The sequence below is a fragment of the Carcharodon carcharias genome, chromosome 14 (genome assembly GCF_017639515.1).
Source record: "Carcharodon carcharias isolate sCarCar2 chromosome 14, sCarCar2.pri, whole genome shotgun sequence".
NCBI lineage: Eukaryota > Metazoa > Chordata > Chondrichthyes > Lamniformes > Lamnidae > Carcharodon > Carcharodon carcharias.
In genome coordinates, this window is record NC_054480.1 from 14,249,749 (window position 1) to 14,277,176 (window position 27,428).

General features: G+C 40.6%; 1 protein-coding gene across 4 annotated transcripts in view; it reads right to left on the reverse strand.

Annotated features, from left to right (window-relative positions):
* Positions 1-3,617: 3,617 nt before the first annotated feature.
* The window catches only part of LOC121287035 (casein kinase II subunit alpha), an 84,375-nt gene continuing 60,564 nt past the window's right edge, over positions 3,618-27,428 (reverse strand). For all 4 annotated transcript variants that reach the window (XM_041204478.1, XM_041204476.1, XM_041204475.1 and 1 more), the window contains 7 exons: positions 24,935-25,018; positions 16,282-16,392; positions 9,737-9,838; positions 5,754-5,854; positions 5,524-5,672; positions 5,054-5,143; positions 3,618-4,888 (listed from right to left, as the gene is read on the reverse strand). In XM_041204478.1, the coding sequence (XP_041060412.1) occupies positions 4,773-4,888; positions 5,054-5,143; positions 5,524-5,672; positions 5,754-5,854; positions 9,737-9,838; positions 16,282-16,392; positions 24,935-25,018 (753 nt within the window). In that variant the 3' untranslated portion in view covers positions 3,618-4,772. The remainder of the gene's footprint in view (positions 4,889-5,053; positions 5,144-5,523; positions 5,673-5,753; positions 5,855-9,736; positions 9,839-16,281; positions 16,393-24,934; positions 25,019-27,428) is intronic.

Consider the following 27,428-nt stretch of genomic DNA (forward strand, 5'->3'; position numbering starts at 1 on the left):
CCCCTCTGCATTGAACTTCATCTGCCACTTGTCTGTCCAATCCACCAACATGTCTATGTCCTTTTGAAGTTCAAGACTATCCCATCACAGTTGACATTTCCAATCTTCGTATCATCTGCAAATTTTGAAATCATGCCCTATGCACCACAGTCTAGGTAATTAATATATATCAGGAAGAGCAAGGGTCCCAAAACTAACCCCTGGGGAACTCCACTACAAACCTTCCTCCAATCTGAAAAGCAACCATATATCACTACTCTGTTTCCTGTCACTCAGCTAATTTCTTATCCAAGTGCTTACTTTCCTTTTTAATCCATGACTTAGAATTTTTCACAAGTCTGTTGTGTGGCACTGTATCAACTGCCTTTTGAAAATCCATACACACATCAACAGCATTTGCTTTATCAACCTTCTCTGTTACCTCCTCAAAAAACTCCAGCAAGTTAATTAAACATGATTTTCCCTCGATGAACCCATGCTGGCTTTCCTTAATTATCCTGCACTTGTCTAAGTGATTATTGATTTTATCCCATACAATAGTTTCTAGAAGTTTTCCTACTACTGAGGTCAAACTGACTGGCCTGTAGTTGCCAGCTTTATCCTTGCACCTCTTTTTGAACAAGGGTGTAACATTTGCAGTTCTCCAGCCCTCTGGCAGCTCCCCTGTGTCTAAGGAAGACTGGAAGATTATCACTAGTACCTCTGCAATTTCCACTCAGTACCCTTGGATGCATCTCATCTGGTCCTGGTACCTTATCAATTACAAGACTCTTACAAGAGTAACATCAGTTAAGGGAAGGTTTAAATAATTATGAGATAGTAATCACAATCATGAAATCTTGGGTCAAGATCAGCACCATCCACTCCCTCTATCAGTGAAGCAATGAAAAACTCCCTGGAACATAATGAACGAATCATCTGGCATTCAATTGGAGGGGAAAAATTCTGGAACAATTTGGGGATATGGTGGACAATGGGGAGGAAAGAAAGAGGGGACAAGAACAGATATCTCCAATCTGCTTGAGCATATCATGCTGTGCTTAAAAATCCAGAAGAAAAGCACATAATCTATAAACTCAACAATGGACTTCAACATTACAGTTCAGCTTTTTTTTGAAAGAAAATAACCAATGTTTCCCACAACTCAATTAAGAAAGCAATGTTTTCAAAGGCTTCATAGGGTACAAATCAATACAAAAAGCTAGAGTCAAAATGATACAGAGCCCAAGAAATGTGATATCTGTGTCCTAATAACTCTTTTTAGGGTAACAGGCACATTTCTGTAAAGCACCGGGCTTACCAAGTGATTAGATAGTTCAAGTTTAACCATAACAAAACTGTAGGTGTTTTGACATGATGGTTCGAAAGAAATTTACTGTAAAACTGACTTCAAATACTTCTCCCATTAACTTTAAAACAAAGCAGAGACTTGTAATTTTAGCAATTTATTTTCTGACAGATCACCCGTTAAATCTAAATGCATTTCACAACTAAATTAGTTATTCCTAAAACTGCAGGATAACAATCAGCTCCATTTAATTGTGTAAATAGGTGTACATGGCCCTGGTTTTTTTTATAAAAGGAGGCAATGTCTGATGTGTTGAAGCTTAGAAACTTAAAACACATTGTGGTTTCGGTAGGAAATTCAAAACAATAGATACATTCTATACGCTGTTTAATGATGACTATTTTAATCATCACTTCTCCAGGGACTGAGATTGTTGGATCAATATATACATACATCTAGGTGGACCCAAGAGTTTCAAAAGTTATGTGCTGCTGATTCTCTACAACTAGATGGTGCTAGTAAGCACAGCAATATTGAACAGTGGAACCAGCGTACTGCAGTGCTACAATATGGACTAGATACCCAAGTGCTGTAAATAAGGCTGTAATTCAATCCAACTGTTTTAAGAACACTATAAGCTTTTAAGATTGGACAACGATCAGTATTGTAAAGTTAAACAAAACCCTCCCTTCATACAGGCTGAATTCCAACCCTCAACCCAATTCTTTGTATCCTGATATTTCATGATGAATAGGTTAGCAAATGTTGACATCCACTTCCTTACAGTTGCACGGTAGCATGACAATAGATACAAGGTTTGTATATGTGAACCGAGACACAGCCATAAAACTATACAAGTCATATGATGTGCACTTTATCACAAAGAATTTTTCTTTGGGCATTTTACTGTGCTTTTTTTTTGAGTATTCTCAATCTTTGTACAGGTGTTGAATTCAGACAAATGATTTCTGTTTGTGGTTCAAATTTAAAAAGCAGATCTTGGGCTCACTGCTAGTGGAGCTTTAAATTCTCCTGCCCAGAAATATTAGAAAATTAAAAAGGGGAAGGGGGCTTAAAGCATTTATTGTGAAACAGCAACATATATGACACATCGCTGCACCATTCTGCTAGTGGACCACCTGCACCAAATGGAATGTGAATTCAGAGAGAAAACAGGTGCAAAAGTGCGCATTGTCTATTGAAACCAGTTTGGACACTAACTCAAATTAGGGATCTCATTAGAGTTTGTGACCTGCTTCAGAACAAAATGAATGAACAATACAAATAAAACATGATTCAGCATCTGACCTAAGTATCCAAAATGGCCGTTAATTTACTGTTCTAAAATATTTTAACAGCCATTTCAGAATACACATCACCACAAACACTGAGCCATAATACTATTCTCTAATGGGTCACATTTCTTGGCCAAAACAATGATTAAGTTAGGAAAAAATACTCTGCAATAAATCAGCTAGATATCACAGTGCTTTCTATTGCTTTCATTTTGCTTTTCTTTGAAATTTAAGTCTTATAAGACAGCTAGCTCAATGATGATCTCCTTATTTGGAGTGGGGAGTGGGGCAAAGGACAGACAAAGATCAGGATCACAGGGTTTGGCATAATAAGACTGAGTCACTTTCTGTTCACCTCTCCACACTGAAGCTGTTTACCCACAAATGCATTCTACGGTGACCCCTAAGTAAGGGTTACAAGAGTCACAGAAAAAACACCAAGTGACGAGAGATCTCCTGTCAGCTTTTGTGTCAATGCGCACGAGTGGCATCTTATTGTGCAGCAGCACCGCACCAATTTTCCATTTCCAAACAAGGTAGCTCCCAGGTAAACAGTTTAATGGGTGGTTTAAATGTTGACTTTTACTGCTTCCCAAAACAAAAAAATCTTTTCCTTTTCTTGATTAACTGCCATCTCGAACTTTTTTAGGTCACTTATATTCACTCTGATCTTTTCAAGAGTTGATCTGGAACTACATCCAGCTAGGTTGGGACTGAAGCAAATAATGCACATTAATGTAGGGGAATATCACCACTCCAAGGGTAAGGAATGGCATTGCAATGTATTCCCATTAAACAAACATCAGGAGGTTTCAGCACCCAGAAGTTCACAACTCTATCAAGCCCTGGACATGTCTCAGATGCAGAACTGTCCCATCTCTCTAACCCGCTCCTGTCCAAATCGAGTTGCAGGTGCATGAGTCTACACGTTGACCTGATCCTGAACCACAGGCCTGAGAAAGCAGGTAACCGCAGCACAATGATAAAATGCAGAGTGGAAAGAACAAATAATGCACCTAACTGGATGACAAATGTATAACCAGGGGCTGTTTAATAAAATGTAGTCCAACACAGTATTAACTCAACTGCCTTCTCACTAAACAGCAGTTTTGTTTCCAAATGTTTTTCTTTAAAACAAAAATAAATTCCCTTCCCACACTCCATGAAAAACAGCCCCATTTCCTAACTCATCCCCCCCCCCCCGCCCCAACCCAAGCCCTGCTTAACTGCTTTAAATAAAAGGCAACTGAAAGATACAGTAGACACCGAGAAATGAGCATATAAACTACATGGCGCTAATGGTAACAGTGCTGCTTTTTCTCGTTCCAACTTTCTCAAAACGATTAAAAACCTTCAGTCCAAGAGTTTGAAAATAAATCCACCATAGTTCGAACTCCGATAACAGTTGCATGATATGGTGTGGTGTGCTCAGGCCAAAAACAGGAGGAGAAAAAATGTCATGACTTGCTTGGATTTTCCAAGTAAATAATTTTTTTTTAAGGTCAGAGGAACAGATTAGCTTTTAAACATACTCTTAATTAACAACAGTTTTAACAGAGTACTTTAAAAAGCACAATACAAATTTAATGCCGTGCTTCCAGTATTTCATATTCCTAACAGGTTTCATGTCAGAGACAGTATCCCTTTTAGCACAAGCCCACAGGCTATTTGGTTTTTGGATAATAAAAATGCAACTCACACTTACTCCCTTTCCTCTAATTGTATGGGAATAAGACTTTAATGAAAAAAAATCATTTGAAGGTTCCAAAGTAAATTATTTCCGAACCACTAAATTATTACAGCAGACAATTCTTGCAATATTGACATCATCTGCTCAAACTCCACTCAAAACCCAGGGGAAAAATGTGGTAACACTGAACAAGTGCATGAGAACAGTGTGTAGGCAACAATTTCTGACAGAGAGGCATTACATATGGCCTAGTTAGGACTAAGAGAGGTATACTGTCTCTAAGTCTGGTGACATACAAAACACAAAAAAAAAAAAAATCTCAAGTAAAAATCAGCCTTTTTATCCTTTTCAGAATGATTGAACTGAAGAGAATCCATAAGCAACTGCTCAGACATGACATGCCCAGCTGGTTCCCCGTGCTTCCAAGGAGGAGTGAGGTGGAGGGGAGGAGGGGTTGACCAGGCTGTTGCCAGGGTTACAAGTGGTCAGGAGGGCGATGTCAAGGCTGGGCCCCGGCAGTGGCTGGAACCGGCGTCCCAAGAGTGTTGGTAGCAGAGATGACTGGTGAGCCAGCAAGGGGTCCCAGTGGTGATGAGGTTGGCATTGCAGATATCCCTGCAAAGAAACAATAAGTAACATGAGTCTTCTAAAGGAACAAAATGCATTTTCATCAGAGTTAAATCTAGTGGACTTTGACCAACCCATCTGCCCACACACTGCTATTAGAGAGACTTGGTTACTATGTTTGGCATGTTCTTGCTAATTGACAGCGTTACTGACCTGACATCATACTGGCCGAGCTGATTGGAGTGCTACCAGTTGGCATGTTAGCACAAGAGCCCATTCGGGACTGGTCTTTCACAATTGGGTCTGTGGGACAAAACAAAATCAAAACAATGGTATAAGCATCCATGATCTTTGCCGAATTCTCCCTTCTGAGCCTGCACACTCAGCATCAGTTTTGAGGGCATGCCTAACACAGAACCCTACTCTCGTTCCACAACAGACAGATAAACACGGCAGCTCTTGGTGTATTGTCTTTTCAAATGGTTGAAAGAAAAATGTAAAGAGACACGCAGACCAATTTCCCTACAACAGTCCTTCTTGCCTTCCACAGCTGGGTTTCCAAACAGTGCCTGTCTGGCAAGTAATTGGCTTTCGGGTGGGTGGGGTAGTAGGAACAGGTTTTCAGATCTCCGGTGGGAAGGACCATAAGACTAAGTCCTAACAAGCAGCATAGGAACACTTACAAAAATAAGGATGCTCCATAGCTTCTCGTGCTGTTAGACGTGTTTGATGATCATATCGTAGAAGCTTATCCAAGAAATCCAGTGCTTCTGAACTAACCAGGTGCTGATTCTCGCTGTGGACAAAGCGTTCCCATCTTTTACGGGAATGTCTGAAACAGGGAAACAAGAATCTTTTAGGTAAATGATAATAAAATCACCCCATTTTAACACCAAAAGTGCTGCTTACTGACCTGCCCAGGATGTCATTAAACCGAGGGTCCAGCTCAATGTTGTACTTGTCAATGTAGTCGTACAAATCTTCTGTGCCTAGCACTTTGGCTATTCGGACCAGCTTCAAAGACAGAGAGGAAGCAAGTTAACGTCACGTGGGGAAAAGAGGTTAACCAGGAATCTCACCACAATTGGAATTTAAAGAGTCATTAAATTAAATTTGATCTTGTTTAAATGATAAACACTGGAAACACTGGCACCGAAGAAACTTGCTTGGGTTGTATTGGGTTTGATAACACCATAGTACTGAATTAATGTCTTATACTTAAAAATACAGATGTATCCTTTATTTATTCAAATTCATCACAAGGTTGCACAACTTTTTCCAATTCTGCACCACACCCCCCCACCTCAATTCTTATCAACATACTTTTTTTAAACAAACAAATAACAAGTCTTTAGGAAAAAAGTTAGTTAGGAAAGAAAATTGGATTTGGAAAATAATTTTTTGCTTCTCAGAGTTGAACACTTCCCAATTGTTGCAACGAGCTGCAGCAACCACACCACCATGTCCCCACCCTCAAGTCAGATGAGATGTAAAGCTCACTTTACTCTGTTGCAACAACAGAGTACACTATATCTACATTTTAATTGCTTCACAATCTGTGACTGTGCCTTCAGCTACATGGGCCTTAAGCCCGTTCTTAAACCTTTCTGCCTCTCCACCCCTTATTTCTTCTATAAACCCCTCTTTAAATATATCTTTCACCAAGGTTTTGGTCATCTGTCCTCATATCTCCTTATGTAGGCAGTGTCAAATTTTGATTGAAAACTTTCCTGTGAAGCTCCTTGGGAATATTCACTATGTTATAATGGCGCTTTATAAATGAAAGTTGCTGTTTAACCTCAGAAGAGCATCTCCTACATTTCCACACAAAGAATCCCTGTCGTATCTTACAGTATATTTACATAGCCGGATTGTCACTGATGCCAATTGGTCAAGTAAATGGCCAGGAGTTGGTGCCTACTGCAGACAGTAGAGGCTTTGGCCTGCACTTCAAAACATTAAAATTAATCTTTGCTCCAGTTATTTTAGGCTGCCAGGTTGGGTGAGGTACTTGAACTCACCCAACACGGTCTAGTGTTGCAGCTTTGGTGACCAACCCCAACCTGAGAGAAAGCAACATGAGACGAGGACAAAAAGGGACCCATTTTTGCACTGTAATGAAATGCAGTAAAGACAAGTTGCTTTTCAACGTCTCAGTTATTGAATCCATGGGCCCAGCTTCCATAAAACTTTGCATCTGTCTTTCTCAAGGAAGGAGATACTGCCAAAGTTATAGTGATTAAGGAAGTAATTGAGATACTGGGTGGGTTTAGAATTGATAAAGAGGAGATATTAGAAAGGCTCAACAGGTCAGGCAGCATCTGCGGAGAGAGAAACAGAGTTAATGTTTCAGGTTTGTGACCTTTCATCAGAACTGATGAAAGGTTGTTGACCTGAAATATTAACAGAAAAATAAAGTCTGCATGGGAATTAAACAGCAGTGGGCAATTAGTTGTATTTTGTACCTCCACTAATTGCTGCACTAGTTATGGCAGTGCTCTCTCATGCACTTAATGCCAGTCATTCTTAGTCAAACAGCAACTTGGGCCAAATCTGTCACTCACCAGTTTCAAGCAACCAATCTTTTGCAATATTGCAATTTGACAGATGTGCTCAGTTTCACTATGTGCTTTGTGTTGGGACACAGTTCTATCATGAGATAGAACATTAATTTAATTGGGAATTTATAGAATGCATTGGATGCAAGTTGCATCCTAGTATATGCTGATTTGGTTTCAATGATTTTGTTAAAACAATCTTGCCACTTGCCAAAACAAATCTGTAACCCCACTGGAACAGGCTGATTTCCTGAAGTGATGGGAAGTTCAGAACTGATTGTCAAAAGCTCTTCATACAAGGAGCGAAAAGCATTTGGAATGGACTTCTCAGAATGACAGCTCAGACTTCTCGCATATGACATCTTGCAGCTTTACAAGTCCAAGTTCAAGTCTCAGCACTGAGTTTATAAAAACAAAAAGTGCTGGAAAAACTCAGCAGGTCTGGCCACACCTGTGGGGAGAGAAACAGAGCTAACGCTTCAAGTCCGTATGCCTTTTCTTCAGAGCTAAAGTAAAAATGTAATGAATTTTATATTGTTTAAAGGGGGGTGGGGCAGGTGAAGCAAGATAGGAGGTCAGGGATAGGTGAGGTGAGGTATCCCTGGCTTTCTATCTCGTTTCACTTGCTCCATCCCCTCTTAAACAGTATAAAATCCATCACATTTCTACTTCTCTATAGCTCTGAAGAAGTCATACAGACCTGAAATGCTGACTCCGTTTCTCTCACCACAGATGCTGCCAGACCTGCGGAGTTTTTCCAGTATTTTTTGTTTATAATTCAGGTTTCCAGCATCTGTAGTATTTTGCTTTCATCACAGCAGTGTGTGTTAATTGGGTTGCCCTGATTATGCAGCAAATTTCCAAAGGTCACCTTCATTCACAATGTGGTGAACAGTTCAATCCGTGTGACCGCAGCTCAAGACAAAAACCATAAAATCACTTAACAATCAGATTAAGTGAGGGAAACATATAGCTTGATAAGCTAGGATGGTAAAATGCCTTACTCATTCACATCTACCCAGTGCCTTCCGCATCTTACAGAAGTGATGTTTTTTAAAAACCACCAATGTAGTATCTTTTTTCTACCAGCAGGTGGGGATGTTTTTCTACACCTGACAGGATTTTTGAAACCTCCAACACAGCGTATTATTCTAGCAGCGCTGTGAGTGGGTCGTACCACCCACTTGCATCAGCACCATATTGGAGAAAATGAGGGCTCTGTGCAGGCTTATTCCAATAGCTGCACTCCTATGCAGAGGAGCAGACAGGACTTGTGTCAACAGAAGAAAGGTGGGGTGCAAAGATTGAAGGGAGGCATAGCGGAGGGTGTCCAGTCTTTGTAAGCTCAACAGCAGTAGTGCGGTCCCAATCCTAGAGGTGTTCTTTTAACCACATCTAAATGGTATTATACTGGTTACACTTTTCAAATAAAGCCATACGTTATATGTATGTGTAATTGCTTTTCCTATGACAATGTATTCATAATGCTCGGACTGTAATCAAATGTACTAAATTTCTGTTCAAAATTTAAAGTAACTTAAAATTATGTCAGTTACAGGACTTGTAAGATGCTAGACCTTAGGTTAACAGCCCTGCCAAAGCAGCTATTGCTCTTCAACAGGGAATCTTAAGAGTTTTTACATTCTGGATACACTCTCCAACACGATGCAGATTTAAACATGTATGATGACCGTGTTGCGACATAACTAAGCAGCGGGATGTGGGTCACGAAACTGCTATTCCCACATTGCAAACCCAGAACTTTGCTTTGCCTTGGGGCAGAAACAGAGCAATGCCAAAAGGGAGAGGAGAATTCAACAGTATTGGGGTTTCTGAATCAAGGCAGGAAGATGGGAGTCGAGAAACACATCAGGCACGATCTAACTGAATGGAGGAACAAATGAGAAGGACCGAATGGCCAACTCCCCGGTTTCTGTTTAAAGCAACGGCAAGTCTCGAGACTTGTAGGAATCTGCTGCACAGGGACAAAAACCTCTTGTCTGATTAGGCTTTACTGCGGCGAAAGATAAACAACATTCTGGAAAAGGCACAGTGGAGGCCTTCTGAGGTTGGATATTATGACTATAAAGTGTAATAACTCCTATTGCGGAGCCTGGAGTTTGCACTATGGCCATATTTGAGATTCGCACTACCATTTCACTGATGCATGTTTGGCAATCTTGACTAGGCAGGAAGGAAGACATGACATGATGGTCAACACACAAGGTACAGTGCACATGGGCTAGTCCTAATGTCATGCCCAATGGTGAAGTATCTGCCACTCTGTGGCAATGAATGTATCTTAAAAACAGGCCTTTATATAAAGCCAAGCTCTTACCTGGTCATAATTGTCATGACCATGGAAGAAAGGTTCTTTTCTGAAGATCATGCTGGCCAGCATGCATCCTAAACTCCACATGTCTAGACTATAATCGTACATCTGCAACAAACCAAAAGTTTTTTTAAGGAGTTGCAATTTAAACTGACAAAGGAGAACATTAAAAAACACTTTAACTCAGTCACTTTCAGAAGAATTTCAAAACACTAAAGGCACAGGGTACAACAGCAATGTAAAAGACTTTATGAATTTGAGGGACTTTCAGTTGCAAGAGGCCTGATAGATATGTCCACTATTGTTAAGCTACCCACCCATTTTAAGAACGCTGGTTGGTTAATAAATGCAATGCTTGAACCAAATCAAAGTTCAAGTGCTGAAACCACTCCTATAGCAAACTGGTTGCAAAAAAAATTCCAAATCATTAATAAATATCCAATCCATACAACTCTACTGCTGTATTTTCTTCTCAATTTCCTCTTTTTTCAATAGTGGCTATTCACACATGTCTACAGCAAGATAAGCAGACTGATACATAGGGTATCACAACCAAACTGCACGCTCATTCACGCTTTCCAATAGGGCCACTGTAATGGTTCTGAGTAGCAATCCAGAATGGTATTCTGCCTATCTTCAATGGTAATGAAACCAACTGAAATGCACCACTTTTAAATCACTGGTGATTGAACTTGGGATCACTTTTTTCTCTATGGCTCAGCTAGCCACTGAGTAAGCTCACTGGGAAATTAGTGATATAGAAAGAATAACTTTTATTTATATAGTGCCTTTCATGACCTCAGGATGCTCCAGGACGCTCTACGGCAAATCAAATGCTTCTGAAGTGTTTTCACTTATCACTGTTGCGCTACAGGGAAATGTGGGAGTCAATATGCACATAGCATGGTTGCATAAACAGTAATGAAATAAATGACGACTAAATGTTTAGTAGTGCTAGCTAAGGTGGCCTGTATAATTATTGGCTGGGATACCATAAGAATAACCTGCACTTGTATGTGCACTAGAGGGGTGATATAGGACCTTGGTTTAATGCCTCTTTTGAAAAACTGCATATCCAACCATGCTGCATTCCCTCAAGTAGCGCTCTAAGATGAAGAAGTGGTTCTAGAATGCCAGCATAGATTATGTACTCAATCAAGGAACTCGAATTGAGCCCATAAACGTTCTGACTCAGGTAAGAGTGCTACCATTGAGTGAAGGGCAACACTTACCTACATTTTCTTCTAATCCAATTTTAGTAACGCTTTACAGTAAGATCTATTCTTGTTCTAACAAATTTTGGGCAGAAATCCTAATCATAGGACACCTTTACCCAATGAAGAGTGCATTGAACTGATTAACCATAAAGATCGTAAAGGGAAGCAGATATACTGAGTTGTAGTTTGTATTTTGTACTTAGAAAATGCAGCCCAAGAGCTGATCTGTGTCGTATTAGAAACCGCAGAACCTTAGAGAAGTTATGGCACAGAAAGAGGCCATTCAACCCATCATGTCTGCTCTGGCCAAAAACAAAATTTAAAAAAACTAGCCCCCCATTTTAATCCCACCTTCCAGCAGCTAGTCTGTAGCCTTGCAGGTTACAGCACTTCAGGTGCTGATTCAGGTAGTTTTTAAATGAATTAAAGGTTTCAGCCTCCACTACCAAACCAGGCAGCGAATTTCAGATGTCCACCACCCTCTGGGTGAAGAAGTTTTACCTCATGTCCCCTCTAATCCTTCTACCAATCACCTTAAATCTGTGCCCCCAAGTAACTGACCCCTCAATTAGGGGAAACAGATCCTTCTTATCTACTCTACCTAGGCCTCTCATAATCTTGCACATCTCAATCTGGTCACCAGCCTCCTCTGTTCCAAGGAAAACAACCCCAGCCTATCCAATCTTTCTTCATAGCTGCAATGTTCAAGCCCTGGAAATATTCTCGTAAATCTCCCCTGTACTCTCTCCAGAGTAATCATGTCCTTCCTGTAATGTGGCAGCCAGAACTGTACTCAAAACTCCAGCTGTGGCCTAATCAACATTTTATATAGTTCCAACATTACATCCCTGCTTTTGTATTCTATACCTCATACAATAAAGGAAAGTATTCCATATGCTTTCTGAAGTTTTTTGTCACTTAACAATTAAGAATATACACAAACACACAGCTATCCGCTTCTGAACCCCAGCTTCCTGTTTAAAACTGGAAGTACCTTTATCCTTATTCTACACCAGAGAGCAATATCCAGGACTTAGCACACCCTACTGTCAGGTTTTTTATATAACATTTCTTTTTAATTAAAATGTCCTTTTACAAAAAAATATCAATGTTAAACACAAACATCACACTTTCTTTAACACCTTATCCACGTGTCCTGCCACCTTCAGGGACCTGTGGACATGCACACCAAGGTCTCTCATTTCCTCTACCCCCTCTCAATATCCTTCCATTTATTGTGTATTCCGTTGCTTTGTTTGCCTTCCCCAGATGCATTGGAATTGTGATGGTAATTAGAGGCAGAATTGCAGCTTTGTGAATTCCGTGGAACACAGTCTCAGGAGAAGACGGAACCATTGGAAAGCGAGCAGTGGTTGACGCAGTCCATGTCAGAGTGGCTTTTGAGGTGAGACCTTTGAAGTGAAGAGTCGAAATCTCTCCCAAGGGAGACAGAGTTTTACTGAGATTTTGTGACTCTCAGTGGTCACTGACATCTGGGTGGCTTGCTGAGAAATCCGTGGAATCTGCCTTTGTCGCATTTGCCATTTAATATGTAATATGATGTGTTCAACCACAGTTTGACAGTTAATTCATATTTATCTCCTGCTAATTCTGAATGTTAGAGTAGGAAATAGATATTATAAATTGTTTCACTTTTCTAACATTGTAAAATTTACCTTGTTTAAAACTGTGGAATCTTATGGCTTTATTCTCCTAGTGGACAATTGGGATTTGAAACTTTGTCTACTTTAAACAAAAAGTTACTGGTCCCTAACAGGATCGTAACAGATCAGAGATAATATAAGTAGGATTTATTGAAATAATACAAAGCAATTTTTCTCCACCATCTCATATCTAAAAGCACATTTTCAAACTGCACTCGCTAGAGGTCAGATATTTGTCCATCTGTCACATTTTTGCCCACTGACCGCCTTGCACATTTTAAGCACTGTGCACAATACCCAATCTTGATTGGGCTTCTGGCACCATCACCTTAAAAGAATTCATGCTGTCAAAAGTGTCTCAATATTTGCACTAGGTCAGCCTCAAAAAGCAACATCTTAAAAGATATTCACCCCGCACCCTCTAAAAGTACTGAAGCTCATTCTGCGCCTGCCTCACACCCCTACACTATTTATTTCCCGTGCCAATCTGGCTCCAGATCTTTTGAACCAGGTGCTCCCTGCAGTGTGAAAGCACATCGTTGTGAGTTACCTGCTGTTTCCCATCTCTCCAATGAGCCATAGCCTCAGCATAGCAGGGCACTTTGCTTTACAGCAGTAAGGGATTTGCAAAGCAGAAAATCCATGCAGGACTGGAGGAGGCGTTTTACAATTAAAACACAACGCTTCCCGTTCTTTCTGCTCAACATTGTTAGCATCTCAAGATTACAGAAAGGTCACATTCAGGAAAGCTAAATTATTATTATTTTGTTTTTACTTTTCCTAGCACTTCATGTTACAGCGTGGTAACCAAGGTGCCACTGCCATCAGTGATGCAGGAGCTGTTGATGGCAGCATCTCAGGATGTTAAGTCTTTAGATTTAGATTTCCTATATCCATCACAATAGTGCACAGAATTAAACAATGGCTCAATGGTCTTCTGGAAACCAAAAAGATGAATAAGTTTTCTCTTAAGGAAGGGAAAAATCCTCTGAAATGATTTCACTCACATTCACATTGATGAGATTTTAGAAGGCTGCCTAGGAACAGAATCTGTGCCTTAAGGGGAGTAACTCCATAGGACAGGGTGGGAGGAAGCGTTTTAACGCGTGTAAGACTTTTTTACCCCATGAAAGAAGCTTTGACAAACTTTTATTTTATACGGTTGTTAGAAAAACATAAAGTAGCTTTTGGTTTATAAATAGAAGCATTGAGTATTATGAGGAAATTATGCTAGACCTTTCAGATTGGTTAGGCCTCAGTTGTAGTATTGTGCTCAATTCTGGGTACCACACTTTAGAAAGGATGTCAAGGCCCTGGAGAGGGTGTAGAGGAGTTTACGAGAATAGTACAAGGGGTGAGGGAGTTTACTTATGTGCTAAGAATAGAGAAGTTGGAATTGTACTCCTTGGAGCAGGGAAGGTTAAGAGTAGATTTATTGAAGTGCTCAAAACTTGATATTTGTAAATAGGGAAAAACTGATTATACTCAGGCAGATCAGTAACCAGAGGACACAGATTCAAGATAATTGGCAAAAGAACCAGAGGGGAGTTGAGGGGAATTTTATTTTTAAATGTAGCAAGTTACGATGATCTGAAATGTACGCTCTGAAATGGTGCTGGAAGCAGATACAATGGTAAATGGTAAAAGGGAACTGGGTACACACTTGAAAAGGAAAAAGTGGCAAGACTTTAGGAAAAGAGCAAGACTAATTAACCCTTTCAAAGAAGGGCTGAACACCCTCCCCACGTGCTGTATGATTTTATCTAGGATAGATGAAAACTTTATCCATTCCAAGCAAGTTCAAATCTTATAAATTAATTTCAGCTTCTGGAAAACCACTTTTCAATTATTAAATCCAAACTCCAATTTAGATGCTCAGCTACTGTGTTGCTCAGATAAAAGGTAAAAAGGTGTGACTGATCTGCTGTGCACAAGAAATATTGCAGTTGGTGAATTTGCAGTAAAGGATTTGTTTTGCTGACAATTAAAGAATCTGAGCATTTGATATGCTGGTTTCTGCTCCTGGGGGATACTGGCTGGAATGCAACTGAGCGAAAAAAAAACACTGTGGGTAGACAGCTTGTCAGTCTGGTAAAAGGTAAGTTTACCCAAAGTAAGCTGCCTTTCTCTCTCCAAATGCTTAAAAAATTGCTTTGTATTTCTAACATCTTCCACTTTATTTTTGAATGCTAGAAACACATAGTGCGTCCTGAAGTGTCTGGAAATCGAGGGGAAAGAACAGATTAACAATTTGAATGTACATCCTGTCAGACAGAGAAACAGTCTACACTAAAACACTTTAAACTCAACTGACTGAAAAGCACTTCATTCACTTCCATGTAACCCAAAAGAGTACAGAAACAAGCAAATCAAATCCTCAACCATAAAATAACCTGTGGCAAATTCACCAATTCCAATAATTTTCATTCCAGACAGATTAGCAAGAAAACTAAGTTTTCTTGACACCATTTTCTCCAAAGTATTCAACCTTTTTTCCAAATTGAGAAACTGAGGTGAAGGCCAAGCTGTGAGTGAGAGAGAGAGAGTATGAAAAAGAGAGAGAGAGAGAGTGTGTGTGAGAGAGGGAATGAGTGTGGATGGTAATCAGGAAGTGGCAATTGGGTCACAGCAAGATTGGATTTTAAAAGCATTCATATGTAAGGAAGATTGGTAAGGAAGGTTGATTGGGGGGTGGGGGGTGCGGGGGGCAACAAGGGACTTCTCTTCCTAGCAAAAAAGGCGAGTTGGAGTAAAAGACTGTGCTGAGTCCTGATTTTAATAGCTGAGCAGAACAAGGTCACAGAAGTACTGTTAACTTTCAGAAAACAGTGGTCATGATAAAAAAGGCCTGCTTAATTCCATCCAGAATTAGGAAAGAGGTGTTAGAACTGGTTAAGCTGGTTATGATAACTCATTTTGCTTAGGAATTCTTAACTGAAAGCAAGTAGTACTTGGATCCCATTAGACAGAGCTGGATTTGAACCCAGCTTTGAGATGAAGACTGTTTTCCAACCTACTATTCCAGTCACTATCTGATGACTGCTCTTATATACTACACGTACTGTAAAATTAAAAAAGTTAAGCATGCAGTGCTTTAAAATTAAGCTTTTAGAATCACAAAAGAAGTATTTCACAAATATTTTAAGACCACAGCGAAGTTTGTAATTGTTTGAATCAACTGTATAATATTGTTGATTTTTCAGTTTATTGTTCAATAAATCTGACTAACATTTTAATTATTTAAGCCATTGTTTCATGACCTTTACTTTCCTGCTGCTGGTGAAACCTCATGGTAGCATGTGACATATCCTGTAGGCAGAAAACAATGCCAAGGGTTCTAAGTTTGACCCGGTTGACACTTACCAAGATATTGGTTGTAGAGAGCAAATGGGGTTTGCACACTGGAAGACTTATGACACTGAACCCAAGGAAAATGTCTAGTGTTAAAATGTGAATATGTAACAACGAATTCATTAAACTACATTCCAAAACTGCAACAGATCAGTTAAAATTAACAGTAGTCATCAAAATAATTCACTTCTGTATTAAATGGAACATTGATTAAACTGAAAGGGGCATGGTTGCAATCCAAGGATGCTATAGTATGGCTAGTGCAAATTAATTCAGTACACACACGAGCTTACAAACTAAAAAGGTTTCCTTTTCTCACCTGATAATCTACAAGTAGTTCGGGTCCCTTGAAGTACCTGGAAGCCACTCGGACATTATATTCCTGCCCAGGATGGTAGAACTCTGCCAGGCCCCAATCTATCAGCCGCAACTGATTACAGATAAAACAGAAATCAAAAACAGATTGTGAATATGGAGTGAGAAAGAGATAGCTGCAAATAATTCAGGTAATTAAAATTGGAAGAACAACAGTATATTTCTCATCTTTTCTAAAGACAGCGATTCTTGCTGTGATACAGCTCCGCAGGTGCTGGCAGTTTCCTGATACATCATCGAAGTGCCCAGTGCTTCGTATCAAAACTTAGGCATGCAGCATCTGAGTTACTGGACCACAGAAAACACCACAGGTGATCCAATCCTGTACTTAACTGTCATTAACATGAATGCACTTTCCAACAGAGCTCATGGGACAGTGATCAGGGGCACTGGATCAAGAGTAGGCCATTTAGATTCTTCAGCCCTAGCATCATGGCTGATTTCCGACCTAACTCCATATCCCTTAATGTGGTTAATTTTTAAAAAATCTATCAATCTTAATTTTAAAATTAACAATCGATCTAACATCATTTGTCATTTGTGGAAGAGTTCCAAACTTCTACTTTATGTGGAGAAATATGTTTCCTAATATCACTCCTGAAAGGGCTAGCTCTAACTTTTTTTTTTAAAACTTTGCCCTCCTAGTCCTAGACTTCCCAACTAATGGAAATACTTTCTCCCAATCAACCCTATCCGGTCCCTTAATATCTTGAAAATTTAGATTAACTAACCCTTTAATATTGTTGAAAAAAAGAGAAATGCTGTTCCAGCTTTTCGTCATACGCTCATCAGGACAGTTATGCAAGAATACCAATTGTAAAGGGAACAATAATTTATACTGCATGAGCAGAGAATGCTGAATTTTAGCAAGAGGACTCTGCCATGCAGAATGCACCAGCGAACAGTTAACTGCCAAGCTTTTGATTAAATTCAAACCATGCACATCGACTCTGGTTGGTCAAGGGAATTCCATGAGGAATGAACAAGGGGATGGCTGTCCCCCAAGCTTTAGTTTAGTTAAAAAAGGCACAACACATGGACATGCTCCTTGTGTCTGCAAGGCACAGGGCCATACGTGTGAATATAAGTAGCTTCTAGCATGCGTAAGTGAGCCACATTGCGAGCCTGACTGATAATCTTACATTGGTCATCAGTGTAATCCTTAACACAATCAGGATTGTTTAGCAAGTGCTGTCTAATCGCGAAATCACATCTAATGTTGGACAATATGTTTGGAGTTTAGCAAGTACTGGCTGGTTAGATATGGTGAGTGCTTTGCCTGTTATGAACAGCCAAAGGGACATGCTGTTTGATACAATCCACCAATCATTAGGATGTATGGCCTACATACCTTGGATCACAGCAGCAATGAAATTCATACACCACATTACTCATATATGTGATACGCAGAACGCCTTTTTGGCTTGATGGCAGCACCTGTTAGTGGAGAATAACATTTGTGTTGCTGCTGCATAGTAGCAGCATGAAACAGCTAACTTAATCAGTTGCTCAAATTTTTGAATCACCTTACCTTTCCAGGTTAATCTGAGGTCAACTGGGCACTTTTCAGGGCCGAATGTGGCGGCCTTCAGCCCACTCATGAGCTTGCGCAATATACAGCAAGCAACGATCTGATCAGGGTAGCTATTATCCCGCAGGGTGGCTCTGATGTGCTCTATTTCAGCATCAAGCTTGCACAGTGAGCAAATAGCTCGAGCCCTATTTATGAGGTTGCGATAAGGCTAAGCTTACAGCTTGTGGAATTGAAGGAATCCCAGCGCGCAGAATTACCAGTGAAGAAGGTAGACATTAGCAGAGAACCCACTGGCACAATTCTCAACTAGAATGTCGAGGAAAGGGAGCACATTTGGCTGCTCCATTTCAAAGGTGAATTTGAGCACAGGAAGGAGCCCATTAAGCTGTGTAAGGAAATTCTTACAAACATACCCTCTTTGTATCGGAAATATGCAAGGGGTAGGGGGGTTAGGTGTCATTCCATCGAAAATGTGTTTTGTCGCAGAAAGATGTTTGTGAGGCTGGGCCTAGAGGGGAACCATTTGGGCATACATGGTGTCATTAAAACTGAACTCAAATGCGCAAGCTGCTGAGATCATAAGTCCAAAGAATACAGATTCAGAGAATGGCGGTGCATCTAGATTGCCATGAGGTAGTGACGTGGTGCAAATGTCTATGGCTTCCTTGAGTGGTACATTAGCGAATAGGCTAGCAATATCGAACAAGCACATGGACACGACATTGCTATCAATATGCAAGTCCCGTATAGTTTTCACAAAGGTAAAGGAATCCTTCGTCGTGTATGTGGAAAACTTGCTCAAAACTGGTTGTAGCAACTCGTCGGACCGTTTGGCCAATTCATGTTGTGCAGAACCAGTCACAAGTAAGATAGAGCGTTAAGGGACATCACTTGTGTGTGCCTTGGGTAGTCCATACATACCCAGATGCAGTGACTTGTGAGGATGACTCCTATCATATATACCATCCAGAAGCTCGTTATTCTTACACAAGTCCAACAAGCATTTTTGTAACTCTCTTTCAGGCAGGCCCAATGGACACGAATTTGGACCTATCATTAAGAATGATGTGCATTTAGTTGATACAGTCACATTGTTAACGATGACTAATCCAGTTCCTTTGCTGGGTTTCCAGATATGTTTGGCTGGGTTGACCTTGAGACCTCACATGGTACCAGACATTTGCATTGCATATGAAAATCAGCCAAGTAGTTCAGAATTCCGCAACATGCGTGCGCTTTCAAGGATTCAACGTCTTCAGTGAACGCTGGTTTGTGGCGGGATAGCTGGGAGTAGAGGATGAGTAATGTGGTATATCAATTTCAGTGCTGGTATGATGCCAGGAATGAAGGCCGTACATCCTGACTGGCGGATCGTATCAAACAGCACATCCCTTTGGTTGCGTGCAACAGGCAAAGTACTCACCGTACCCAACCAACCTATGCTCGCAAAACTCAAAACATAATGCCCAACATTAGTGCTGATTCCACAATTGGACAGCACTTGCTAAACAATCCTGATTGTGCTAAGGATTACACAGAGCCAATTTAAGATTATCAGTCGGGCTCACAGTGTGGCTCATCTGCATATGCTAGAAGCTACTTATATGTCCTTTGTAGACAAAAGGTGCAAGTCCATGCATTGCCCTTTTAACTAAGCAAAAATCTGGGAGACAGTCATTCCTTGGTTCATTCCCCATGGCAATGTCTTGAACAGAGTCAACCTGCCTGATCTGAGTGTAATCAAAAGCTTGGCAGTTAACTGTTTCCTGGTGCATTCTGCATGGCAACACCTATCCCAATCAAGAGTCCACTTGCCAACCAATCAACACTCTCTGCTCATGCAGTATAAATTGTTGTTCACTTTACAATTGGTATTCTTGCGTATCTGTTCTGATAGGTACAAAATGAACAGCTTCAACAGCATCTCACTTTTTTCAGCAACGCTCAAGTTCTGTACTACCAAATGATTAACCCTTTAATCTTCTAAATTCTAGGGAATATAACCCCAGTTTGTTTAATTTCTCTTTTTAGCTTATCCTTTGGAGCCCAGTTATCACTCTAGTAAATCCATGCTGCACTCTCTCCAAGGCCAAGTCATATTAATGCTGAGATGGAACGTTGGCAGAATCCTCTTCCCGTACCACTCCCCTCAGAGCCCTGGAGTGCGAAAGCCATTTGTACCATCCCTGCTGTTTTCCAGCTTCAATGGCAATTTACTCAAAAGAAAGATTTTACATGCACAATTACAGAAAAGACCAAAATGGCAACAGGTTACACAGCACATCAAAATTTAGAATGATGCTGGAATGGTCCACAATCAGTAATGCAACTGAATCACTATTCATTAAACCCGACTTGGCAGTTTCATTTTCATACTGGTTTAAACATGCATCAAGTGGACCTACCAGAATGGAGATAACTGCACTCATCCACTCACTCAATTTCTTTGTGTGGAAGCGGAAGAATAGCTCGCAATACAGCAAAAGTATTATGGGTAGATGTTCAAAGTCATTTTAATGCTGAGGTGGTTTGTGAACAGAATCCTTACAGAAATTTAGTGAACTAGCTGTAAGTAACAATTTTATTTTGCATTTTATTACAGCTATTAATTTGCATTTAGTTCAATTTCGATTCAAGGGGTTCAACTAAGCCTTGAGAAAAGGAATTTCATAACACTACCTTTTACTGGGGGAAAAAAAAACAAATTCTTCAATTTGTTATTTCACAGTTATTTTTAATCCTAATAAAAACACATCTCAAGAACACAGTGAGCAAAAAAATGAAGGCAACAGCTCCTTCATCCCCTAGAAATTACAGGAAAATAGTATTCTGACCAAATGTTGCTTTGGCAATTGCACTGTCACTATGTTGAAATGCTAGAGATAGGAAACACAAAAAACTATTGGCTGCCATCAATGGCAGAGTATTCATTTTCATGTAAAGACCTAATACCCGTTAATGTCAAATACTGTTTGGCAATGCTCCTCTGAAGCACCTTGCGATATAAAGCACAATATAAACACAAGTTGTTGTGACTTGCTGTGTTTAAGTTCTGGTTCATTGGACTAATCAATTATATTTTGGGATCCTGTGTTTAACCACAGCATCTGTAGGGCTGTCAGCAAACACAATGAGCAAGAGCAAAATACTGAAAGCGTCAACCAAAACACCTAAGATGCAGGAACAAAAAGGCAGGTGGTTCAAACTGGAGCTAGAAAGGGCTTGAAGCTGAGCAGGCGTCCAGGTGGGCCATTTTAAAATATATACATATATTAGTGGATTTCCTGTAGCATAACTGGGGCTGCATCTGGTGGCCAGGAAGCCTGCAGCAAGACTGTAGAAGGGAGCTTCCAAACCAAACTCAAGCCTCGTGACTCAGCCAGAGGCTAGACTTCAGAATGCAAAACTTAAAAGATACATTTTCAATAGGAGTGGGACAAATAATATATTTTATAACTTGGTATTTGTTAACTGTGTACAGTTAACTGGGTGAGGAAACAGGATAATATGGAATATATTTTGACAATTACATTAGTGCCCTTTCTGCCCTTTGCTTTATCGGTAACTGTTAGCTGACTTGACGGCTCTCGCTTACAGCCAGTTCGTCAGTAGGGTTGTTGACATGGCCTAATTCCTAATCTTTTTTGTTTGTGCCAAAGACACAAGATCCCTTTATGAATTAGAACGTGACCTTGTGCACAAAGTTATGGGATTGGGAGCTGCAGGATGAACAATGAACACTCTTTTCTCTGCTGGGATATGTGCTAGTAATGGAAGAGGCTACATAATGTACCTGCGACCTCTTCCAAATCAGCAAAAATTACCACACTGACAGATCGTATGTCTCAAACTGAAAACTACCAATGAAGTTTATTAACAGAGTATAAAAGTACCAAATTTATATGATTAAAAATTTTTAATTAACTTCATGGAATCATACAGCACAGAAGGAGGTCATTCATTGTGCCTGTGCCGACTCTTTGAAAAAGTTATCAATTTAGTCCCGCTTCTGGCTTTTTCCACGTGGTCCTTCAAAGTTTTTTCAAGTATATATCCAATTCCCTATCAACATTACTATAGAATTTAATTCAGGTAATGGCTATTAATTCTTCAATTGGAGTATTGTGTCCAGTTCTGGGCACCATGCTTTAGGAAAGGTATGAAGGAATTAAAGAGGGTGCAATAAAGATTCATGAGAATGGTTCCAGGGACAAGGAACATCAGTTATGTAAGTAGACTGGAAAGGTTGTGGCTGTTCTCCTTGGAGGAGAAAAGATTAAGAGGAGATTTGATAACAGGTGTTCAAACTCGTGAGGGGACTGGTCATAGTAAAATCATAAGAAAAAGCAGGAGTAGGCCATTCAGCCCATCGAGCCTGCTCTGCTATTCAATACGATCATGGCTGATCTGATTGTGGCTTTAACTCCACTTTCCTGCCTGTCCCCATAACCCCCAATTCCCTTTTTGATCAATGGCTCAGCCTCCATTGCTCTCTATGGAAGAGAATTCCAAAGACCAACAACCCTCAGAGAAGAAATTCCTCCTCAATTCCATCTTAAATGGGGGGCTCTTTATTTTTAAACAATGCCCCCATGAAGGGAAACATCCTCTCAGCCACATTCTCTCAGCATTTACACTGTCATGTCCCCTCTTAATCCTATCTGTTTCAATAAGATCCCACTTTAGCCAACTTTGCCTGCATAAATTTAAACAAAGGCAACTACAAGTGTAAAGCACTAGTTTTAGATCCACATTTCTCACCCACAAACGGAATGTGAAATTCTGTCATGCTTTGATCATTCATACCTAGAGAACCTTTTACTACGCAACCATCTGTAATGGCTATCATAATATACTATTTATTTCTATTTGTGCTATCAATTCATCAATCTTTATCTGAATGCACACAGCATTCATAAAAAGAAACTTTAATTCTGTCTTTTTACCATTTTCCTTATTCTGACCTTACTTGCTTATGTTTGTGCGCTCTGTCCTTTCCTGTCATACTCTGGTTATCATTACCTGTAAAGTTACCCTGCACTACTGCCTTGCCCTTTCTCTTTAACTTTTCAAATCCCCCCTCATGTGAACCCAACAACCCCCCCCACCACCCCAACTATTTAGTTAAATCCATTTCTTCTGCATCAATCTTCGAGCCATGCATTCAACTCTTTTATTTACCTTACACCAATTCACTCATGGCTCAGGTAGTAATCCAGAGATTATTACCTTTGTGTTTCTGCTTTTTAAATTTAGTCCCTAGCTGCTCATACTCCCTCAGCTAGTCCTCCCTATGTCATTGGTACCCACATGGACCAGGACAACTGGATCCTTCCCCTTCCACTCTAAGTTCCTCTCCAGCCCCAAAGTGATGGCCTTAACCTTGGTACTGGGCAGGCAACACAGCCTTCAGTTTTCTCCATCTTGGCTGAAGAGAACAATATTTAGTACAGGCTTGTCCAACCCGCGGCCCATATTGTGGCCCTCAAAGCCATTCTATGTGGCCCCCAGAGCCACTTTTCAAAATGCTGGTAAAACAGGCAAGTGAAGTTGAAGATTCTGCAAGGGGCTGCTCCTGAAAGAGCAGAGAACACCAGTGGTTGTGAGTATGTGGAGAGAATATGAGAGGATATCAAAGAGGGGGAGAGATGGAGAGACACTGCTGGGGGCCATTGGGGAGAGGGTGGCTATGTGGGGTTAGTGGGGGGCAGAGCGACCTGTTGCGGGGCCCAGGTTGGGGGGTGAAGAGACTCACCACCGGAGAGAGAGAGAGAGGGGGGGGGGGTGCTGTGCTTGAGAGTGTATGTGCGGATGCGCGCATGTGTGTGTCTGGCTCACTCACAATCTCAGGATTCTCATTCACCCTCACTCCCCCACACCAACACATACCCCCATCCACTCGCAAAGGAAATGAGGGTGACTGAATGAGTACCCTGAGACTGGGAGTGAACCAGACACAAACATTCTCACAGTCTAATGGTCATCCTTATTGACTACGCTTCTTTAAATGATCAATTTATTGCTTTGACATTGCCTTATTTTTGCTCAGCAAATTGTTTATTTTGTTCATACCTCAATTTTAAAAAGATTCATCTTTAATATTGCGCCAAACATTATCTTTCTGAAATTTGGTCATCAGCCCCTTAAACAAGGAAAAAATGGAAATGTGTCCCCCTCCTCCCCTCCGTCCACAAGCAAAAAAAGTTGGACAAGCCTGGTCCAGTTGTAAGTTTCTGATAGCTGAAGGAGCGAGAACCAGAGGACACTGATTTAAGGTGATAGGCAAAAGCAACAGCAACATGAGGAAAATGTTTTTTTCACACAGCATATGGTTAGCATCTGGAATGCACTGCCTTAGAATGTGGTGGAGACATATCCATTTGGGGTCTTCAAAAGACAATTAGATAATTATTTGAAGTGAAAACGTTTTCAGGGCTCCAGGAAAAAAGCAGGGGAGTGGGACTAAGTGAGTTGTTCTTACAGAAAGCCAGCACAGACACGGTGAGCTTTCTTTTGTGCTGTAACCACTCTGTGATTGTATGCATCCCAGGTCATAACAGCTTGGTGATTAGAGTAACGTTTCAAAACAATGCAAGTCCCACAGTTAAAGCTATAATTTGTTATGAAAGGTTTTACATGAGATATCGTGAAAAAGTGAAACCGGAAATCACTAAAAATAAATCTCGGCTATAGCCTTTATGGTTCCTTTTCATTGACATCAAGATGGAGGGATGAAAGGGAGATTTTCTTTAAGTACCTGTATGATCAAATAAAACTGGTTAAATATTTCAAAGACTAATGGGCCACCAGAGAAATCGGTTTGCCTATCCTAGGAGATTTCCTGATGGAATAATCAGGAAAATAACTTACACTCTTCAATACCTGCGTTTGATAGGGCTAGCCAAAAAATACTCCATTGTTTTTCAAAAGATGCTTGGTAGAGATCAAAAAGTACATCACCTGCGTGAGCAGCTTAACTTTTGGTACCAATTTTAATGGTTACTACACAGCATGAGGAAGCACCCTTCAGTACTAGAGTAACTGCTTTTGTTTATATTGTTACCTTTCTGTGCTCATGGTCAATCATAACGTTGTGCGGTTTCACATCTCTGTGCATGATTCCCATACTATGGCAATAATCCAGAGCCTGCAAACAGAGGAAAACCATTCGACCATTGTTAATACACTCTCTCATTAATTAATAAGACTGACAAATGAACAAAGTACCACAAGAAATTTAAGACATGACAAGAATCCTATTAAGAGCTTATTTCACCAATAGCTACATTTTGTTGTTACATCAAAAACATTAACAAAATGAACAACAGTAAATTGAATAGTCCCCTTGAGGTTTTCCTGGAAATGCTTATTCTCTGTCTGGAAGTCGAATAGGATTGTGACACAAAAACCGCCTGGAACCTCCTCGATTGCAAAATGTTATTCCTGTATGAATTTTATTTTAGCCATAAAAATTGAAACTCATAGAAAAGGCTGCGGTGTACTAATCCCATCGATATTCATATTACAGGCACAATTACTGGAAAAATTGCTTCTTATAGCAAAAACGGTCCAATATGACAAGCTAAACATTTAGACAACTTAGACCATTTCAGGAAGGGCACAGCAAGACAAGAAGGGTTTTAGTGAATTGGTGTCACAGTAACTCAGTGCATTGTGTCAAGAAGAAAGAGCCATGGCAAGGTGATTGATTGTGGCTTTAGTGAAGGCAATACCTTAAATTATCGCTAAATGCGATTTGCAGAGTAAAAAAGACTACAACTAACCTTGGTAATTCTAGTGCACTTATCTATGCCATTTATATAGAAGCAAACAACCCATATAAACACTCCCATCTATCTGCTGCCCTTGTCCTTCTAGATGGTAGTGGTCATAGGTTTGGAAGGTGCTATCGAAGAAGCCTTGGTGAATTCCTGCAGTGCATCTTGTAGATGGTACACACTGTTGCTACTGTGCATTTGTGGAGGAGGGATGTGTTGCCAAACAATCAGGCTACTTTGTCCTGGATGGTGTCAAGCTTCTTGAGTGTTGTGGGAGCTGCACTCAGCAAAGCAGGTGAGGAGTATTCCATCACACTCCTGACTTGTGTCTTGTAGATGATGGACAGGCTTTGGGGAGTCAGAAGGTGAGTTACTCGTCTCACGATTCGTAGCCTCTGACCTGCTCTTGTAGCCACAATGGGAGTGTTGCACTGTCAAGGGATGCCATCCTTCAAAGACATTAACCAGCTTCTCCCTCAGATAGATGTATAAGATCCCTTGCCACTAATATGAGGAGGTGCAGAGAATTAAAAAGAAATGAATTTGAAATGGCTATGGTAAGATCTAGCTCCAGTAGACAATCATCTTTGTACAATGCAAAGAAAGACATTAGGCCAGGATTCATTTTTGCTGTGCAGCTAGGTCCTCACCTAGCTTTCCCCATCTGTAACTCTCATGTTAAATTGACTAACTTCTAGCATTCCAAATAATTAATAACTCACCATACAGCTGCACAGAGCTGTACATGTGAATGAGCTGTGGGTCTAGACAAGTATACTACGATTTTTTAAAATGATTCATTCATGGGATCTGGGCTTCGCTGGCTGGGTCAGCATTTATTGCCCATCCCTACCTGCACTTGAGAATGTGGTGGGGAGCTGTCTTAAACCGCTGCAGTCCCTGTGGTGTAGGTACCCCCACAGTGCTGTTAGGAAGGGAGTTCCAGGATTTTGACCCAGTGACAGTGAAGGTACGGCAATGTATTTCCGAGTCAGGATGGTGAGTGACTTGGAGGGGGGGCTCCCAGGTGGTGGTGTTCCCATCTATCTGCTGCCCTTGTCCTTCTAGATGGTAGTGGTCATAGGTTTGGAAGGTGCTATCGAAGAAGCCTTGGTGAATTCCTGCAGTGCATCTTGTAGATGGTACACACTGTTGCTACTGTGCATTTGTGGAGGAGGGATGTGTTGCCAAACAATCAGGCTACTTTGTCCTGGATGGTGTCAAGCTTCTTGAGTGTTGTGGGAGCTGCACTCAGCAAAGCAGGTGAGGAGTATTCCATCACACTCCTGACTTGTGTCTTGTAGATGATGGACAGGCTTTGGGGAGTCAGAAGGTGAGTTACTCGTCTCACGATTCGTAGCCTCTGACCTGCTCTTGTAGCCACAATGGGAGTGTTGCACTGTCAAGGGATGCCATCCTTCAAAGACATTAACCAGCTTCTCCCTCAGATAGATGTATAAGATCCCTTGCCACTAATATGAGGAGGTGCAGGGAAGCCCTTCCCTATATTCTGGTCAATATTATTAAAAAATGGTGTCATTATCACATTGCTTATTGTGGGACCTTGCTGTGTGCAATCTGGCTGTCCCATTTCCTACATTACAACAGTGATTACATTTCAAAAGGATTTAATTTGCTGTAAGTGCTTTGGGATGTCCTGAGGTCATAAGAAGTACTATATAAATCTAAGTCTTTATTTCTTTTACATACTTCAGGGACACAATATCTGTCATCTGGTTTGTACTAATTCACAGACAGGAACCAATATTTCTCTTATAT